The sequence below is a fragment of the Microcaecilia unicolor genome, chromosome 10 (genome assembly GCF_901765095.1).
Source record: "Microcaecilia unicolor chromosome 10, aMicUni1.1, whole genome shotgun sequence".
Lineage (NCBI taxonomy): Eukaryota > Metazoa > Chordata > Amphibia > Gymnophiona > Siphonopidae > Microcaecilia > Microcaecilia unicolor.
Genome location: NC_044040.1, coordinates 166,960,932 through 166,982,207, shown reverse-complemented (window position 1 = coordinate 166,982,207; position 21,276 = coordinate 166,960,932). Strand labels below are relative to the sequence as shown.

Genomic DNA, 21,276 nt, shown 5'->3' with positions numbered 1-21,276 from the left:
ATGACCTCCATGGGCTTTTATGCCAGTCAGTATTTTGTAAGAGCCTGTTTGTGTGTTCTCCTAATTCTATAAAGGGCACCTTGAGATGAATGCACAAATTTGGGAGTGCGCCCAAACTGCATGGGATATCTTAATTGAATAATTAACCAAATTAGCACCAATAATTGGCTTTTTAACAAGCTATTATTGGCACTAATTGGAATCAAGATGTACGTGCATAAATTTAGGTGCATGATCAACTCCTAAATTTTACGTGCCTCCCAAAAAAGGAGGATGCAGAAATGGGAGGGTCATGGGTGGGGTGTAGTTTTTGGTTACGTGTACAATTATAGAATAAGGGGACTCCCCCATGCCTAAATTTGCACCATGTTTTTGTTGGTGCAAATGGACATGCCTAAATTTAAGCGTGACCCCCAGGACTTAAGTGTTGCTCTATAAACCGTGCCTAACTGTAGGCGTGACTTACAGAATAGCGCTCAGCTTTTTTTTAAGCGCTAATTTTTTCAGTGCCATTTATATAATCTAACCCTTTATCTGTAAATATGATTTTTAATATTACTCTCTATATGTAAATGGTGACTTTTGAATACTGAAATTTACACATGTAGAAGCCATGGGATGCACAGATTTAAAGGGGATTGGGCAGTCCAAGCAAATATATGTGTATTTCTATTTGTGAAAGGGAATACACATTTATTTTTAAAAATTGCCCCATTGGCATGTGCCTGCTCCTGAGGCAGGCGTGTCAGCTGCCTGCTTGTTTGGAGCTGGGGTCTTCACCAGTAATTAAGAGGACAATTCTGCTTACCTCCATGGTTTCTAACACCGTTTCCAACATTAGAAAAAAAAAAAGAGTTATTTCACTCAGCTTATTAATTGGCTGTGCTGGCAAATCCACATGTATGTTGTACGATCAATACCTACATCTGTATTTGCCAGTGCTTACACATGTAAATCTCCATGTGATCCTGCTCTTTTTTCCCCCCAATGTGCATCCTTCTAAAATGACTATTCCCAGTGGACATGTCAGTAAATACACAACTATTTTCTGGTGTCCTTATATGTATTTTACAATGTTCAGCAAGAGCTTTTTATAAAATACTAGTAAAAGAGGCCCGTTTCAGAGCAAATGAAATGGGCGCTAGCAAGGTTTTCGTCGCCAACACCCCCCCCCCCCCCTCCCTGGCCAACCCCTTCGTTGTTCTGCCATTGCTCCGCCCCCAACGTCATGACGTTTGACACGAGGGCGGGGCCCGGAGCGATTTCCCACCCACCCCCCCCCCGCCTCCCTGCCTCCCTCCCTGCCAACCCGTTCGTTGTTCTGCCATTGCTCCGCCCTCGAGGGCGGGGCCCGGAGTGGTTTTGGTGGCTTCACCACCACGAACCTTCAAACCTTTTTAAAGGAAGCCAGGGCTTGGCTTCACTGACGTCAGTGTCCTCAGAACGTTGAGGGTGAGTTTTACTATAGTAGATTTGGGGAATTGTAAGCATCCCAGTCTGGATGTCCCAGTTGCTGCCTAGATGTCCTATGCAGAATCAAGCCTCATGACTACTAAAATCTTTGAATGGCTCATGGTATTACCATACAATTTTATAGGGGGTAGCCCAAGGGTTAGAGTAATAGATTTGGAACCAGAAGCAAAAGTGTTCAGTTCTGACTTCAGCCATGGATACTATTATGATCTTGATCAGGTCACTTTGGGGCTTATTTTCAAAACAAAAATGTCCAAAAATCGGCACAAAGTGGCAGATGGACTTTTTTTCTTTTTGCCAAAATGTCTAAATCACTATCTTCAAAACCCTTTTAAGATGTTTTTCTATGCAGTGCATCCAAATTACAAGGGGGTATGTAGAGGGTGGGATTTGGGCATTCCAAAAACTTGGATGTTTTTCTGCCATAATGAAATAAAACAAAAACATCCAGGGCTAAAAGTTAGATGTTTTGGTATAGACCTGTTTCAATCACGACTAAGTCACAAAATGTTGCCCTAAATGACCAAATGACCAATGGAGGGATTAAAGCATGATCCTTCCTTACTCCCTTAGTGGTCAATAACCCCCTCCCACCCCCCTAAAGATGTGAATGAAACAGTACATGCCAGGCTCTATGACAGTGTCAGATGTTATGGCCAGTTCTATTCGAACAGCAAGCAAGGCCCTGGAGTAGCCTATTGGTCGGTGAAGTGCAATGTAGAGAAGGAAACCCAGGCCGATATCCCACTCTAACTATTACACTTATGGTGGAAAGTGTGAGCCATCTAAAACCCACCCAAAAATTCTGTACCCACATATAGGTGACACCTGCAGCCATTAGGGCTATTTCAGTGGTGTACAGTTGGATACAGTGGGTTTTCGGTGGGTTTTGGAGAACTCATCATGCAATATAAGGGGGTAATGGTATGATGTATGCTGGGGACTTTTATGTAAAGTCCAATGCAATGCTCCCTAGGGTGCCCCACTGCTCTGCTGGGATGTCTGTGTGGCCAGTCTACTAAGAATGCTGTGCCCCTCCCCCACACACCCAATGGCTTGTTTTTGTGCATTTTTCCCTTGGACTTTTTTTTTCTTTCAAAAATGGTTCAAAAAAACAGATATACTGAGCAAAAAATATCTAGCAAATGTCCATTTTCGAACCAGAAAAATATCTCTGTTTGCCATTTGATTTTTGGACATTTTCAGCAAAATATCCAAAATCGGATTTAGATGTCATAGCAACATGTCCCTCTTTATCTTCTATTGCCGTGGAACTCTTTTGGATTGTAAACTCATCAAACCTGCGATTTAATTTTATGTAGCCTGAAAAATCATAGGAAGTATACAACGAACACATCACTAACCAGAGTTTTGATGATTTTAAAGTTATCAATAGAAATCAAACAAAATAAAACATGGAAAAGAAAATAAGATGATACCTTTTTTATTGGACATAACTTAATACATTTCTTGATTAGCTTTCGAAGGTTGCCCTTCTTCGTCAGATCGGAAACTTTTTCCAAAAGTTTGTTCATTTGCTTCGAAATGCAACCTTCGAAAGCTAATCAAGAAATGTATTAAGTTATGTCCAATAAAAAAGGTATCATCTTATTTTCTTTTCCATGTTTTATTTTGTTTGATTTCTATTGATAACCTTAAGAGTGGACTAACACGGCTACCACACTCCTCTACTTAAGATAATTTTAAATAATGTGCTTCACAAATATTTTCATAATAGCCACTTTAACAGCTTATTTCCATGGTTTTTAATTAAATTCCTACCTATTTATTTATCACAGAAGGTCTATGGAGCACTAAGCATTTCTGACTCCAACGTTATGAAATGTTACAACCCGCTAGGGATAGAACTGACATTCCTGTGGTTCTCTGTGTGTAAAGGTTGCCTACCCTTGCATTAGACCCATATGTAATGGGTTGCAAAGTGAACTACATAAATTAATGAATTAATGAATATTTTTGTTCCTCTAGAATATTTGGAAGTTGTGCAGACCTCTCTGGCTGACTATAACCCTGAGTGCCCTAAAGCAGTGAAAACTGCTTCAGACACGCTGGTGAAAATGTTGAAGAACAAGGAGAATTATGCTGAAATTACTAAGGACTTCAAGTAAGCAATTTTTCCTTCTTATAGATCATTAAGGGCCCTGTTAGTATTTTTAGCACGCCTACACTTAGCGCATGCGCTACCCATGTAGGCGCTTATAGGGATATTGTAGGCAGTAAAAATGTTAACGCACCTACAACGCTGCTTAGTAAACATGGCCCTAACTCTGCCTTAAAATATGTTGCTGTTATTAATCATTTCTATAGCAGATACGAGAGACAATCTGTACCTCTTGGTGCTTCACCTGCTTTTTTTAAAAAACCCACAGAAAATGGGAGAAAAACAAAATCTTAGCTGAAGGGTCAATTGGGGAAAAATATGTACTCCATTAACCCAAGTCCAATGACTCTATGCAAAAGAAATTGGGTGGATGCAGTGCGTTTTTTCTAGCAAAAAAGGTGACGGTACTCAAATACCAGGCCACCCTTCAGGGGTGGGGTGATCACTGAGGGACCTACCCCACAATAGCCAGGCCCCCTGCAACTAGTCATAGAACCTATGACAAGGCAGAATTGGTGTGTAGAGCCTGAGCTCTTTCATTAAAACTTGGGGACCATGGGTCAATTTTAGCAGACAATGGAAAAGGTGCCGGTACTCAGTACCCCCAAGTACCCCCTCAAAAAAAGCCCTGGGTGGATGTAACATTCATCTGTTAAGACACATAAGATAAGCATAAGTTTCTTTTTTTCTGTGAATGGTCTTTAAAGAATCACTGTAGGAGTTTTTGGTTCATGATGGAGTGATATTTGTTTACAAATTATTTTGAGTGGGATGATTCAAACAATAGTTGAGACGTTCTATCTAGCTTTACATTGTTTGGACAAGGTCTCAACATATATGAACACATGTTTAAAAAAAAAAAAAGAGAAGTTACATGGATTTTTGATTTGTGATGCTGCAGGGTTAATACATATATTTTCTTGATATATTTTTTCCCAATCACCTGTTTTTGGCAATCAATCTAATAATTAATTTTTAGCCAAATGTGTTGATTTAGAAATAAGCAACTACCAACTGTAATTTATCATAGTTATCTCAATGTGTCTGGGCTGTATCTTAATTACTTCATTGCACAATCTGTGCCGCCCGAAGGCAGGTTTTACATATTGTCAAGGTCTACTAATGACTGTTAAAACAGCATGGTAACATGAGCTGTCTGCCTGTTTTAATATTAAGAACATAAGAGTAGCCATTGTATCAGGGTTTAATGCTGGATGTATAACACCTATTGATATGCAGAATGCAGCAGTGTTACCATGACAGTGTGGCAACTACTATACACTATATATCTGGTTTCCCCACACTAACTGGCCCAAAGCAAATGGGCTGGTTAGTACGTTCCTGAAAAAATGGTGTGTCTTAGCCCCCCCTTACCACATTCCTCTAGAACACAGAAACCCATTTCAAATTCAAGGTAGGTGAGCCCTTAGACTACAGCTGGAGCTGTGATAGACAAGTCCCGTGGGCTAGCACAGGGCAGGAGTTAGAACAAGAACCAAGACAAGACTAGGCAGGGCAAGACAAGACTAGCCAAGCCAAGCCTAGAATTAGCCAGGCAAGACAAGACTGGGCTGAGCTAGGCAAAGCTAAACAAAGCAGGGCAGAAATAGCAAGGTGCCAAAGACAAGACAAGGACAAGATCCATACAAGGCAAGGAAAGCTAGACAAAGGGCTAGAACTGGAACCCAGGCAGAACAAGGACTGGATCTGGACAGGACTGGACAAGACAAGGCAAGGCTAGATGCAACAGGAACAAATAGAAGCAAGGCTAGATGCAACAGGAACAAATAGAAGCAAGGCTAGATGCAACAGGAACAAATAGAAGCAAAACTAGGCAAGGCTAGATGCAACAGGAACAAATAGAAGCAAGACTAGGCAAGGCTAGATGCAACAGGAACAAATAGAAGCAAGACTAGAGGACAAAGCAGGAACATGCTGAGGCAAGACTAGAGGACAAAGCAGGAACAGGACTTGGCTGGAGCAGAAACCAGGATCAGAGCTTGGTTGTATCAGGAACAGGGCTTGGCAGCAGCAAGAACCAGGAACAGAGCTTGGCAGCAGCAAGAACCAGGAACAGAGCTTGGCTGTATTAGGAACAGGGCTTGGCTGTAGCAGGAACCAGGAACCAGGAACAGAGCTTGGCTGTAGCAGGAACCAGGAACAAAGGAGCAAGGATTCAGGAACAAGGTTTGCAGGAACAAAGCTTCAGATGCAAGATACACAGGAACAAACCTTCAGGAGTTGGACTCACAGGAACAAGACAGAAACTTGGCAATGTTGGAGCTGGAACTGGAACAAAGCAGGAACACAAAGACAAGGCTAAAAGACCTCTTGCGAAGGCAAAGCATGAAAGACTCAAGATTCCTTATAAAGGTCCTTAGTGATGATGTCACAACTTGGAATGCAGCTTAGAACACACTGATAAACTCAGCAGGGCAACAGAGCGAGGCTAAGATACTGGGACATTAGGCTGAGGCTTGGATAGACTCTGGAGTGAAGCTTGGATGCAGGAACATCAGAGTGAGGCTTGGATAATCTCTGGAATGAGGCTTGAGAAACAGGGACACAGGAAACAGTGGTTTCAATGCAGGGAGAGGCCAGTCTGGAGAAGCCATACAGCTTGACCACCAGAAGAAAAAGGTGAGTCTGGACACAGGGCATGGCTGCAGCCGTGACATGAATATCCCTATATAAAGCCTTGTGAATCAATGTAGCTCATTTGAACTGTATTTGGGCCACAATCGGCAGCCAGTGGAGTTCACAATAAAGAGCAGTCACATTCTCAAATCTAGATACTGCATAAATCAAATGAACAGCAGTATTTTGCACAGTTTGCAGATTTTTCAAAAGAGAGACAGTACAGGCCAAATAAGCTACATTGCAATAATCTAACCTTGGTAAAATCAGTACTTGCACTAAAAGATGAAAACAAAAATGGCCTGAAACCATTTCTTGATATGCCTTAATTTCCACAGTGTTGAAAAGGAATTTCTAATCAGTAAGTTGACCTGATTTTCCATTGTAAACATATTATCTACCTGTTTAATGCAAGGAGGTGCCTTTCAAAATTGCTCCCATAACTGGCAGTCTCTACTTCTTGGAACTTATAATTTAGTCGACAGGCAGATAAAATGCGAATGAGAAACAAATAAAAAGCATTGAGATAAGATAACCAGCCCATGACTGAGAAAAATTGATATGTGGTGATTATAGGCAATGTTAATCAAAAAAAAAAAAAAAGAAAAAGGTATCCTTCACTGAGTAAAGCTGTAAGGAATGAAGCCTCACATGCATCTTCTGTATATATATATAAAAAAAAAAAAAAGAAGGTTGAAAGTAGCCTCTATGTCTGCCTGGGGGGGGGGAAATAGATGTCAGGCAGGGTTATGTAACCTCCTCTTGTGGATTTCTTTGTTTACCTCTTGGGTTCTAATTGGACCCCAAGCCACCACATATGACTCTTCACGCCACACAAATTATACACCGTTGGTTCTATCCTTTCGTTTAGTCAGATTCTCTTCCTAGTAATTGTGGTCAGCAAGGCTGGTGTTAGACATTCAGGGCCCAGGGTAGAAACCAGGGAGGAGGCTCAAAAGCTGGCCTTCAGCCTAGGCCTTCTTTAGCTTGAGGCAGATTTGCCCTGTTTGCCACCCCCTAACGCCGGCCCTGGTGGGCAGTTGCAACATTTCTCCATTTGTTACCAAATAAAGAAAAGAGAAAGTCTCAGTATTACAAACGCATTTCCAGCAGACACCAGTAACCTGATTGTCTGTGCAGCGTTTTCACTGTGCAGTGTAACAGAGGAGGAAATGAACCATCAGCTAGTAGTCATGCTGTGCTTTTTATGGGCTGTTGAAAGAACAGGACGTATTGCAAGACACCACAAAATTATTAAACTAAATGTAATCAGATGTGTTCCACAGTGATTCACTTCCTGAGCAGTAAGTGACACCATCTACATTGGAAAGTAAAAGAACGCGTACCCTTCCCCCACCCAACTACAATGCTTTTCAGTCAGGGCTTTCTGTGTGAGCTTGTTTTTCCTGAATTTTAAGTACTTTCTGGGCCAGAGAATGAATTTCCACACTAATGTGCATGTGGATGGCTCATTTTATGATATAACCAAAATATGGACTGTGATCAGAAAACCACTTCTGCTTGCATGATTACTTACAGGGACATCCATTAACAGAAATAGGAATCCATATTAGGTTTAAAGGTAAGGGGTCGCTGTTGATTCAGAGAGACCACAGTTACATTTACTTTTTGATTGGAACTGGCCTGTGTAGCAGTGTCTCTCACCCAATTATTCAGCTTGTCAAAACTTGAGGTGTTAGATCAGTAAGAATGTTCAGAGTATGACATTTCAGGTGGAACCCTAAAATACATGTTCACTAGATTAACTCGTCCTGAAATTACCATGTTGGGGAAAGAGGAAGGCACTTCAGTGTTTTATAGTCAGGATATACTTTCATTTGAAACTATATACAAAATGTTAATAATATGTCTTAAGTCATTTTTGGGCTCATTTTTGAAAGAGAAGGACGTCCATCTTTCGACATAAATCGGAAGACGGACGTCCTTCTCACAGGGTCGTCCAAATCGGTATAATCAAAAGCAGATTTTGGTTGTCTTTAACTGCTTTCCATCACAGGGCCGGCCATAGTTCAAGGGGGCGTGTTGGAGGCGTAGCGAAGGCGGGACTTGGGTGTGCCTAACACTAGGACGTCCTCGACCCATCGAAAGAAACAAGCCTGACGAACACTTGGACGACTTTACCTGGTCATGTTTTTCTTACGACCAAGGCACAAAACTGTGCCCGAACTGACCAGATGACCACCGGAGAGAATCAGGGATGACCTCCCCTTACTCCCCCAGTGGTCACTAACCCCCCTCCCACCCTCAGAAAACATCTTTTAAAATATTGATTGCCAGCCTCTATGCCAGCCTCAGATGTCATACTCAGGTCCATCACAGCAGTATGCAGGTCCCTGGAGCAGTTTTAGTGGGTGCAGTGCATGTCAGGCAGGTGGACCCAGGCCCACCCCCCCCCCTACCTGTTATGTTTGTGGAGGAAACAGCGAGCCCTCCAAAACCCATCAGAAACCCATTGTACCCACATCTAGGTGCCCCCCTTCACCCGTAAGGGCTATGGTAGTGGTGTACAGTTGTGCGTAGTGGGTTTTTGGGGGGATTTGGGGGGCTCAGCACACACAGTAAGGGAGCTATGTACCTGGGAGCAATTTATGAAGTCCACTTCAGTGCCCCCTAGGTTGCCCGAATGGTGTCCTGGCATGTCAGGGGGACCAGTGCACTACAAATGCTGGCTCCTCCCACGACCAAATGGCTTGCATTTGGTCGTTTCTGAGATGGACGTCCTTGGTTTCGATTATCGCTGAAAATCAGAAACGACCAAGTCTAGGGACGACCAAATTTAAGGATTTGGATGTCCCTGACCATATTATTGAAACGAAAGATGGACCCTGGATCGGGACGTTCTGCGAGGACGTCCAAATCGAAACGAGGATGTCCCTTTCAATCATGCCCCTCTTTATTTCCTTTTCTAAGCAAAATGACAATAAGCCATAACAAATGTGACTGTCTCTGGGAAAAGGTGACTAAAGTCATCAGAAACAAAAAACCGTGTTTCCCCGAAAATAGGACCTACCGGGGTTTTCCTCCAAATTTAAAATATAAGACATCCCCCCAAAAGTAAGACCTACCAAACTTTTTTTTTAAGCAGGGCCGCCGTGAGCCACCCGAGGTCGCCCCCCCCCCCACCTGAGGTCGCCGGGCCCCCCCTCCGTCGCTCCCGGAACTAACTGGAAGCTCCTTTCACCTTCGCAAGTTCGTATTCGAAGCAGCAGTGCAGACCTCTCCTTCCTTCCGTGTCCCGCCCTTGCCTGACGTTACGTTATGTCAGGTGAGGGCGGGACACGGAAGGAAGGAGAGGTCTGCCCTGCTGCTTCGAATCCGAACTTGCGAAGGTGAAAGGAGCTTCAGGTTAGTTCCGGGAGCGACGGTGGGGGGGGGGGCGACCGATGTTTCCCAGAAAATAAGACATCTCCCCGAAAATAAGACCTAGCGCGTTTTGGGGAGGAAAAATAAATATAAGACAGTGTCTTATTTTCGGGGAAACACGGAAGAGCGAACAATTTGTAATACATCAGTCCAAACCACATCCTTGTTTGTGAAAAAAAAAAGCTACAGAAGTTCAAACATGTAACTTTTTCAGACTGCTTATGGACCCATGACATGAAAAATCAGCCATTCTCAACATTTTGGATCCGCTATTTTAGTTATCTTTTCTTAGAGACAGTCACAAATGTCATGCTTTTCTGTGTCATTTCAGTTATAGCCAGCAGCCATTCCCTCACCCCCATGTTGCAAACTTAGAAAGAATTTCTTTCTGGCTTGCCTCTTATCACTGCATCACCACAATTTCCCCTAACTGTTCTGAGCCCAAGGGTTGAAGGGGGGAGAAGGCGTGATCCCTAGTTACTGCTACCCCACTGGTGCTGTATTTCAGAATGGTGCCAGCTAGTCACCTGGCCATTTCAGAGTACTACAGCAGTTGGACAGGAACAGCTGATCACTTTGGTCTACTTTGCATACCAGGGCTTTGTTAAATGCTAGGGGGTAAGGAGCTTGAAGGGGTCATGTTTAATTAGCAGGGTCTGAGCTGGCTGTCATAAGTGCATAAGTAATGCTACACTGGGAAAAGACCAAGGGTCCATCGAGCCCAGCATCCTGTCCATGACCGTGGCCAATCCAGGCCAAGGGCACCTGGCAAGCTTCCGAAACGTACAAACATTCTATACATGTTATTCTTAGAATTGTGGATTTTTCCCAAGTACATAAGCACCGCCATACTGGGAAAAGACCAAGGGTCCATCAAGCCCAGCATCCTGTCTCCGACAGTGGCCAATCCAGGCCTCAAGAACCTGGCAAAAACCCAGCTCTTAGGAGTATGCCACTGGTGAATTGAATGCATAAAAAATGAAAATAAACAAAATTCTGAAAAGTGAGCAGAAAATGTTTCACCTGCATAGCCCTATTTTCTGTCATGTGGACACCAAGCATCTTATCTGGCTTTTCTTATACATCGCTTGTCTTCTTTACTGTTTTTCCTCTGCACCAAAGGCAAATGTTGCCTTTGAGCTCATGTCCTGCTGCTTTGAAACATGAAGTTTGCATTGGTGGAGGAGAGGGAGATGTGGCAGGTCTTCTGTATGTGCATATACTTAAAAGCCTTGTGCTTACTTTATGTTTTTGTCAGGGCTTTTTTTGAGGGGTACTTGGGGGTACTGAGTACTGGCACCTTTTCACTGTCTGCTAAAATTGACCCATGATTCTCATATTTTAATGAAAGAGCTCAGGTTCTACATACAAATTCTGCCTTGTCACAGATTCTGTGTCTGGTTGCAGGGGTACTGGCTATTGTGGGGTGGGTCCCTCAATGATCACTCCATCCCTGAAGGGTGTCCTGGCATTTGAGTACCGGCACCTTTTTTGCTAGACAAAATGCACTGGTTTTAGTGGTGCAGCAGGTACAGGGAGATATAGCAGTGCTGTTATAGAGTGGAGATGCTGCTCCTTGAAGGAAAGTAAGATGGTGTAAAATATTGGATATGGGAGGAGAGATGGAAATTCGGGGGGGGGGGGGAGGGGAGGAAGAAAGGAGAAGATGCTGAACATGGGAGTAAGCTAATAAGCAAATAACTTTTTCCGTTGCACCTCTTCCAAAGATGTTAGAATGGCCCAAATGTTTTTTTGTGGCTATGTGACCCCTTACAAATCCCACCTGGGACTCATCAACCAGGGAAGGGAGGATTTATGCTAGACGATTAACCAGCACCTTTGCCAATAATTTATATTCATAATATATGTTTAAATGTTTTTTATTGAGATTTCAGCATATTGACCATAACAATACATTTCACTGAACATAGCGCACCAGCCAATCAGGCAATATACATCTAACACCTCATGGAACAATATCCAAAACCTTTTTGTTTTTTCCATTTTCTCCCCTGTCCTCTGATCCCCCTCTTTCCCCTCCCCCCTTTATCTATAGACATTCCATTGGAAAACATATTTAACCTTTTACAAACATAATTCAACATGTCATAACCTGTTATGGTCGCCAACTGTCTTATAAACTCTCATACTAATACAATGTATTTCTGTTCCATTTATCCATATTCACAGCTCTCCCATCCCATCCCTGTCCCCCCTCCCTCTCTCCCCCAGCCCCCCATCACCGGAGACATTCATCATTTTCGAAAAAGTGGAAATTCTCTCCTTAGACAATGCAAATCCTGCATCCAGGCTTCAGTCCCTAATTAGGTCTTTGATATTTAAAGTCATCTCTAGTGTTATTATGTTTATGGAAACACATTGGTAAACCAGATAACCAGTTGCTCAACAGTAAACCACCTTATCGTCTCTTCTCTTTATATTCATAATTTAAAAGGGAAATGGGATGATAGGATTGTCTTCAACAGTACTATCATCTCTGCCCACTTTAGAAACTCTGGTAGGACTCTAGTTTGAATGATATGGTTAAAAGGTTTACCAGCATGCGTCCCACTGCATCTGGCAATAACCTGTAAAATTTTGCCTGATAGCTATCAGGACCTGGAGTCTTACCCAATACAATCTGCTGTAATGCTAATGTAATTATGTAAGGATTTTTTGAGTATCGCATTAATGTTCACATCTGAGTGAATCATTTAAGGGGTCCTTTTACTAAGCCACGGCAAAAAGTAGTCTGCAGTAGTGTGGGTGCATGTTTTTGGTGCATGCCGGGCCAGTTTTTACCGCATCTGGGAAAAAAGGGCTTTTTTTCAATGGGCCTGGAAAAGGGTCTGCGGTAAAACTGAAACTAGTGCACGCCTATTTATGGCCTGAGCCTTTAACTCCACCCATTGATCCAGTGGTGAGGGCTTACGTGCTACACGTGTGGTGATCGGTCAGCGTGTGCCAACTGCCAATTAACGCTGGAAACGCCGTAAGCAATAGGAAATAAAAAAATAATTTGTCCTGGCGTTATGGGTTTGCGTCAAATCCGAAATTACTGCCAGGGGGCACACTAGCCTGGCAGTAGGCTCATTTTGACATGCTGCATGTACATAGAGCCTATCGCATCTTTGTAAAAGGGCCCCTTATTCCCCTTGTCCACCATTATACATTTTTGTTGGACCCTTCCAAGTTTTAATCAACTGAACCAAAATACAGCCCCCCCTTATTTCCATTTTATATTTGGGATTTGATTGCCCATTGATGAATGAGTTCATTCAAAGCAACTTGTGAGACCAACAAAGAAACCTTAAGTTGTGGCGTAGGATGTTTCCCATACATAACTTACTCCCTCCTCACCTGTTGCTCTAACCTCAAAAATGCTTTATCCCTCATTTTCTTTTTATGATGACAGTATGCTATAATCTCCCCCCTGAGGGCCACCTTAGCTACTTCCCAGCATATCATAGGTTGATCAACATATGCTTGATTATGCTCTATATAATTAGTCCATTTCACATGCAGAAATTCCAAAACTCTCTGGGGTAAAGGTCCACTGGAAATCTCCATTGGGTCCTCCCCATATACACCCCTCTGACAGACATTTGAACCCAAATCAAGGCATGTTCCAAGACCTCATAAGGTCCAATCTCTGCCAGGGGTATTTTTGAAAATAAATTCTGTGGTATGAAACTGTAATCTATTCGGTCTTGAGTTGAATGTACCATAGACAGATGTGTATAGTCTCTATTAGTAGGGTGGAGGGTTCTCCAAACATCTACCAAATCCAAGATATTATAAAATCAGGGTAGATAGACCCTGTGAAAGATTCAGCCTCTCCCAAGGAGGAGGATGGGACTTGTCAAGAGCTGGGTCATAGACCATATTAAAATCCCCACTAATAATAAGATGTTTCTGGTGGCAAGCAAGCAAGGTATCCATTAACTTAAAAAAAAAACCCTTCTATTCAAGACATTTGGAGCACAGATGTTACAGAGTAAAACTGACTGTCTTTCTAGTGTTACGTGAGCAATAACATACCTCCCCTCTGGTCCCCAAACTACATCGTCCCCAAACTACAGCTCTATGCTGTTCAGCAGGGGTTTCCACTATCCATCCAACCCACCATTTTGAAACTTGTCTATTCAAAGCTTGTAGTATTTGTTGTCTTTTGATAGGCGAGGACACTCCTTCCACATTCCACAAAACAACTTTAAGATTTGCCATACCCATTTTGTATGATGTGCCTATCCATAAAGGTAATTTGAGATAAAGTCAGGGAGGAGGTCATCCCAGTAATAATCATAATTCCTCCTAGCTAACCCTGTTATTACCCATTGAGGAGCATTTTCGAAAGAAACATGTAAGTTGGAATTTGGACGTCTTTGTAAAATGTCCAAATTCGAAGGCGGGGAAAAGGTCATTTTCAAAAAAAAAATGGACGTCCATCTTTGTGTTCAAAAATACCATGGACGTCCTTGGATTTGGACATCTTTGATTTTCGCCAATTTTCAAAACCAAAAACATCCAAGTCTAAAACATCCAAATTCAAGCCATTTGGACATGGGAGGAGCCAGCATTTGTAGTACACTAGTCCCCCTGACATGCCAGGACAGCAATCGGGCACCCTAGGGGGCACTGCAGTGGACTTCATAAAATGCTCCCAGGTACATAGCTCCCTTACATTGTGTGTTGAGCCCCCCAACCCTCCCCCCCAAAACCCACTACCCCCAACTATACACCACTACCATAGCCCTTATGGGTGAAGGGGGGCACCTATATGTGGGTACAGAAGGTTTCTGGTGGGTTTTGGAGGGCTTACTGTTTCCTCCACAAATGTAACAGGTAGGGGGGTATGGACCTGGGTCCACCTGTCTGAAGTGCACTGCACCTACTATGAAACTACTCCAGGGACCTGCATGCACTGTCATGGACCTGAGTATGACATCTGAGGCTGGCATAGAAGCTGGGAAGTAATATTTTTAAAGATATTTTTTGAGAGTGGGAGGGGGTTAGTGACCACTGGGGGAGTAAGGGGAGATCATCCCCGATTCCCTTCAGTGGTCATCTGGTCATTTCAGGCACCTTTTGTGCCTTATTCATAATAAAAATAGGTCCGGGTGAAAACATCCAAGTTTTAGTCATGGATGTCTTTGCTTTTTTCCATTATGGCTCAAAGACGTCCAAGTCTTAGGAACGGCCAAGTCCCGCCTCCACCATGCCTCCGATATGCCTCCTTTGTGATTTGGACGTCCTTCCGACGGACTTCTGAGAAAGACGTCTAAAATCAGGTTTCGATTATACCAATTTGGACGTCTCTGTAAGATGGGCGTCCAAGTGTCAGCTTATGTCACTTTTTGGACATCCATCTCTTTCGAAAATGAGCCTGATTATGTATGTTCTTTGCTAGTTGCCAAAAGTTGGAGATAGAACAAGATAAAAATTTTGTATCCCATGCTGTTTGTGCTCTTCATATGCAAAACTCAGTTTCAGCAGGAACCTTTTAGATCAGCCCTGGTCTTTAGCTTACATCCTCAATGCAGGGTGATATTTGTTGTCCAAATTCTACCCATGTAAATCAGTGCTGCAGGTGTCATAATGCACTCATGGTGAGCTTGACAGAAATCTTACAGGAATTAGATAGGTGGATAGCTATGCAGATACGAGAAGAATGATGTGCCCAATCTTGCTCAGCCATTGGGCTCAATTTTTTAAAGTTTGATCCAGGCAGTGCAGCAGCATCTTTACTAGTTTCAGATGCCGGCTGAACTGGAATTGCCAGCTCTGTGTGCAGATCCATGTGAGAAAATGGGACTTTGCGGGAACAGGTACATATGAGGGACTGCGGGAAAGGGGTAGAAGAGTAGAGAAGAGATGGAAGAGAAGTCTTCAGGAGAAGGAGATAAGAGTACCACACACTTTATCCCACTTACTTTTTTTAGATTTGATTCTTTGTTCTGATGCGCTTCCACCCAACTGAAAACACCATCAGATGTTTTTCTGCAATGTAAAAGAATGAGCCCTGTTTTTATAGGCAGAAATAGTAATTTTCTATGTTTGTGGCAATTACCGTAATAGTGGTGGATATTTTGTTTAAAACAACCTAAAGTGACTCATGGAGATGGGAATAGCTGCAAATTATAATCATACAAATAAACATTTAAAGCAAAATTAAACATATTTACAGTGACTTTCTTTTCGACTCATGATCGTTGACCTTGGGAGCTCTGCTCAGCTCCTGATAATGGCTCCCAAATGATGAGGATATACATAAAACAGGATGGGAAACAGGGCGAACCTCTGTGGAACACCTCATGCTACAGCAGTGGTTCTCAACCCAGACTTCGGGACACACTTAGCCAGTCAAGATTTCAGGATACCCACAATGAGTATACATGAGATACATTTGCATGTACTACCTCCACTGTATGCAAATCTATCTCATGTATGTTCATTGTGGGTATCCTGAAAACCTATCAAAAGATAGCACCTCAAAAGGGTGGAGGTGCACTAGTTTCCTAGGTCAAAGGATGCAGAAAGCAAAAAATAGGAAGAGTAGCTCTTCTGAAATACCGGAGAAGACTTAATGATGGAAATAAAGTCTTTATTGTAAAAAACGACGCAACACAGCAGCCGTTTTTCGGCACGCAAGCGCCTTCTTCAGGACTTTTATGATATATAGCTGATTATGAACAATATGTCTTTAATAAATCGAGGTTCAATGGAATAACACCGGACTATCGAAACAGCTTAATTGAGTCGTGTTGAGTCATTTTTTATCCTGAAAACCTGACTGGCTAGGTGTGTCCCGAGGTCTGGGTTGAGACCTCCTATACTAAGGATCCAGGCTCTGAGGACTGATTATTCCCTGTAGCAGGCTCACCCAAGTTCAATCTACAATGGCCACAAACAGGCAAGATTTTCAGGATTTTCCTAATGAATATGCATAAGATTTGCATAAATACTACTTCCACTGAATGCAAATCTATCTCATGTATATTTGTTATATATTCACTACGTAACCACTTTATATATATAAATAATTTTTTTCTTTTATTATGTATAACTTAAATACGTGTTATCACCCTATATTCCACCTCTTGTTCTATCCTATTTATTTATATATATATAAAGTGGTTACGTAGTGAATATATAACAAAATATAGGGAGTGACCTAATTGAGTTTATAGAGCCTAGAGTTAAAGGTAAATGCATATTTGTTAAGGATATCCTGAAAATATGTACTGTTTGTAGTTTTCAAGGACTGAACTTGGACAAGCCTGTACTGTAATTAACTCTGACCGCCCAGATAAAAAGGATTTAAACCATTTCTTTGAAGGCAAGAATAAACATGTAGATAAAAGTGAGCCAGTTGATGTAGTGTATCTAGATTTTCAGAAACTTTTGACAAAGTTCCTCATGAGAGGCTCCTGAGAAAATTAAAGAGTCATGGCATAGAAGGCAATTATTGGCTTTTTTAACAAGCAATTATTGGCACTAATTAGATTCAATTAACATATACCTGCGTAAATTTAGGTGCCAATTGGAAAAGGGGGTACAGAAATGGAAGGGCCATGGGCAGATCGGGGGTGTGACATAGAGGGAGATAATCAAACAGCGCTGGCCATCTCCGGGGCTGGCTCCGCAAGTGGGTAGAGCCAACCGTATTTTCAAAAAAGATGGCTGGCCATCTTTTGTTTCGATAATACGGTTGGGGCTGCCCAAATGTCAGAGATGGCTGGGTTTGAGATGGCCGGCATTGGTTTTTGCCCAAAATGGAAACTGAAGTCGGCGATCTCAAATCCGGCCAAATCCAAGGCATTTGGTCGTGGAAGGGGCCAGGATTCGTAGTGCACTGGTCCCCCTCACATGCCAGAAGTGCTAGGGGGCACTTCTAAAAAGTAAAAAAAAAAAAAAGCTCCCAGGTGCATAGCTCCTTTACCTTGGGTGCTGAGCCCCCCCCCAACCCACTCCCCACAACTATACACCACTACCATAGCCCTAAGGGGTGAAGGGGGGGCACCTACATGTGGGTACAGTGGGTTTCGGGTGGGTTTTGAGGGGCTCCCATTTTCCACCACAAGTGTAACAGGTAGGGGGGGTGGGCCTGGGTCCGCCTGCCTGAAGTCCACTGCACCCACCACAACTGCTCCAGGGACCTGTATACTGCTGCGATGGACCTGAGTATGACATTTGAGGCTGGCATAGAGGCTGGCAAAAAAAGTTTTTAAAGTTGTATTTTTGAGGGTGGGAGGGGGTTAGTGACCACTGGGGGAGTCAGGGGAGATGATCCCCGATTCCCTCTGGTGGTCATCTGGTCAGTTGGGGCACTTTTTTGGGACTTGGACCTGAAAAAAAAAGGGTCCAAATAAAGTGGACCAAATTCTCGTCAAGGCCGGCTTTCTTTTTTCCATTATCGGGCGAAGCCAGCCATCTCAACGCACGCCCCCATCCCGCCCCCGTCCTGCCTTCGCTACTGTTCTGACACGCCCCCGTGAACTTTTGCCGGCCCCGCGACGGAAAGCAGTTGGAGCCGGCCAAAATCGGCTTTCAAATTTGGACGACTTCAGGAGATCGCCGGCCATCTCCCGATTTGTGTCGGAAGATGGTTGGCAATCTCGTTCGAAAATCAGCTGGATAGTTATGTGCATAATTATTGAATAAGGGGGCTTTGTGTCTAAATAGAGGCGCTGGCATTTGCACCACATTTTCATTGGTACAAATGGCTACGCCTAAATAGAAACTATACAATAAATGGGGGAAAGAATCTAAACAATATATAACCATATATCAGACCGTGGTCACGGTCTGATCTGTGGAACAGCTGGAAGAAAGAGAATAGATAGCTAAGTATTCAGCGCAGTTTTATGATAAGCGTCTGTTTGTTGAATTTGCTATAAGCTTTCTCAGGGTGTTTTTTTCTGCCTATGATGAAGAAGTCCTTTAGTTATTAACTAGGAGCTTCTTGAGGCTTTTCCCTCCCTTTCTTCAATTTTTCTCACTGCTTACTGATTAATAGTCAAGGAATCCTTTTTTGTTTTTTTGTATTTTTATGCCTAAACGTTGACATGTTCCCTGGGCTTAAGCACTATTCTATAAACAGGGCCTAATGTTAGGCATGGTTTAAAGAATACCGCTATGTGCTTTTTTCAGTGCCAATTTGTTTTTTTTTAGAAGTCATTTATAGAATTATCCCCAAGCGCACATCTTTGTTGTACCTACATTTAGACCCCACTTCATAGAATTACCCCATATTTTTTTAGCTGTTGCCTGACATCAGGCTCTATTTAAATAATCTGGAAACTGCCGTGGGGATAGTGAGGCTTTAATATTTAATGTCAATCAGGTCTAACATTATTCTGAATTGCTTCAACAGCCAGGCTCGGCAAGGAGCCAGAAACCCAGGGCCGCTGAGAGGGGGGGCAGGGGGGACAAAATTCCCCGGGCCCGACGCCAGGGTCTCTCTGCTTCTCCTGCTCCCAGGCTGCCGGCACTGCAGTCCCCGGTCTCACCTGCCTGCCCTCGGCTCCATCGATAGCCCCCCCTCTGTCCGCCACCGGGCCCCCTGCATTCAAATCAGCAGCGCCTCTCCTCCGTGTGAAGGAGGCAGATCTCCTCCCTTCGGGGCTTCCCTCACTATGTCCCGCCCTTGTCTGATGTAACTTCCTGTTTCTGCGAGGGCGGGGCACAGCAAGGGAGGGCCCGAAGGGAGGTGATCTTCCGCTTTCACACAGAGGTGAGGCGCTGCCGATTTGAATGCAGGGGGCCCAGTGGCAGATGGAGGGGGGCTGTCAACTGGGCTGGGGGTGGGCAGGTGGAGAGCGGGGACTGCGGCGCCGGCGGCCTGAAAGCAGGAGAGGGGGGCGATTTGGGGGGTGGCGGCGGCAGCAGGAGCCCCAGGCCCGGCTCAGTCTTTCAGCAGCTCTGCAGAAACCAGTTGCCTATCCCCAGGTGGTAAAACAGTTTCCTTACCGTAGTTATACCGTAGCTACTGCTTCAAAAGGATCTAAAATCTCAGATTCTAGAACTTCATCCTTTCCTGTTAACGGACAATGAGACCTCAAATCTGAATTATTCTGTGAAGAACCAGAGAGAAAAGAAAGAAGAAAAGGCAACAGGAGCACTGCAGAGACCATGATTTTAATCTTTTCCAGGCCATAACTAACATTTGAGCCAAATTCCAGTCTTTAATTCTATCTAGAAGTGTTCTAAAAAAGCACAGCGCAGACAGATGTCTGTGTGTTATCTATATCAGTCACTAAAATTTAAAGCTTTTTGTAGTCATATAAACAAGACAGCCTTAGTTCTGTTTTACTGCTATCATTAATTTGTATATGGCTATACGATTTATGCAATCTTGTACAGATACACATAAAAGAGAGCCTCAAGCTAGTCAGAGAAGGCAAATGAGACAAAAAAGTGTTTGGGGAGAACCAGGGAATAGATTTATAATCTCAGAGGGATTAAGTAGGGATTAATTGAAGACAGAGATGACTTTATTTGAGTAGAGCTGGAAAAAACAAACAAACTTGTGGACAATCTATATAAACAGATTAGAAAATAGGGTGAATGGATCTGGAATAGGGAAGTTAGGATTCAGAATAAAATCAAGGTGTTTGTCCACTGCAACAATTTACTTTCTGCCCTATAACATAATCCACTCTCTCGAAAGAATTTAGGAACTGCTGTACTGGATCAGGCACTGTATCCTGTTTGCAATGGCAGAAATCCTGGTCGTAAGTATCTGGCAGGATTCCAAAAAGTACTACTACTACTAACTAGCATTTCTAAAGCGCTACTAGGGTTACGCAGCGCTGTACAATTTAGACATAGAAGGACGGTCCCTGCTCAAAGAGCTTACAATCTAAAAGACAAGAGAACAATCTAAAGACAAGTGAACAATCTAGAGGACGAGTGAACAGTTAATCTGATAGAGTGGATAGATAGGGGCATTCTGTCTATCTAGAGCGGTTAGGCGCCGAAGGCAGCATAGAAGAGGTGAGTTTTAAGCAGAGATTTGAAGTTGGGTAGGGAGGGGGCATGGCGTATGGGTAAAGGAAGATTGTTCCAGGCATAGGGTGAAGCAAGGCAGAATGAGCGGAGCCTGGAGTTGGCAGTGGTGGAGAAGGGTACTGAGAGAAGGGCTTTGTCCTGTGAGCGGAGGTTACGGGCGGGAACATAGGGGGAGATGAGGGTGGAGAGGTAGTGAGGAGCCGCAGACTGAGTGCACTTGTAGGTAAGGAGGAGGAGCTTGAATTGTATGCGATATCTGATTGGAAGCCAATGAAGTGATTTGAGGAGAGGGGTGATATGAGTATATCGGTTTTGGCGGAATATAAGACGTGCAGCAGCGTACTGAACTGATTGAAGGGGGAATAGATGGCTGAGTGGGAGGCCGGTGAGGAGTAAGTTGCAGTAATCAAGGCGAGAGGTAATGAGAGCGTGGACGAGAGTTCTGGTGGTGTGCTCAGAGAGGAAAGGGCGAATTTTGCTGATGTTGAAGAGGAAGAAGCGACAGGTCTTGGCAGTCTGTTGGATATGCGCAGAGAAGGAGAGGGAGGAGTCAAAGATGACTCCGAGGTTGCGGGCAGATGGGACGGGGAGGATGAGGGTGTTATCAACAGAGATAGAGAGTGGAGGAAGAGGAGAAATGGGTTTGG

General features: G+C 43.5%; 1 protein-coding gene across 1 annotated transcript in view; it reads left to right on the top strand.

Annotated features, from left to right (window-relative positions):
- LOC115478721 (putative serine protease K12H4.7) overlaps positions 1 to 21,276 on the top strand; it is a 104,648-nt gene that overhangs the window by 12,826 nt on the left and 70,546 nt on the right. Inside the window, exon 4 of the mRNA XM_030216277.1 lies at positions 3,463 to 3,598. Within this exon, the coding sequence (XP_030072137.1) occupies positions 3,463 to 3,598 (136 nt within the window). The remainder of the gene's footprint in view (positions 1 to 3,462; positions 3,599 to 21,276) is intronic.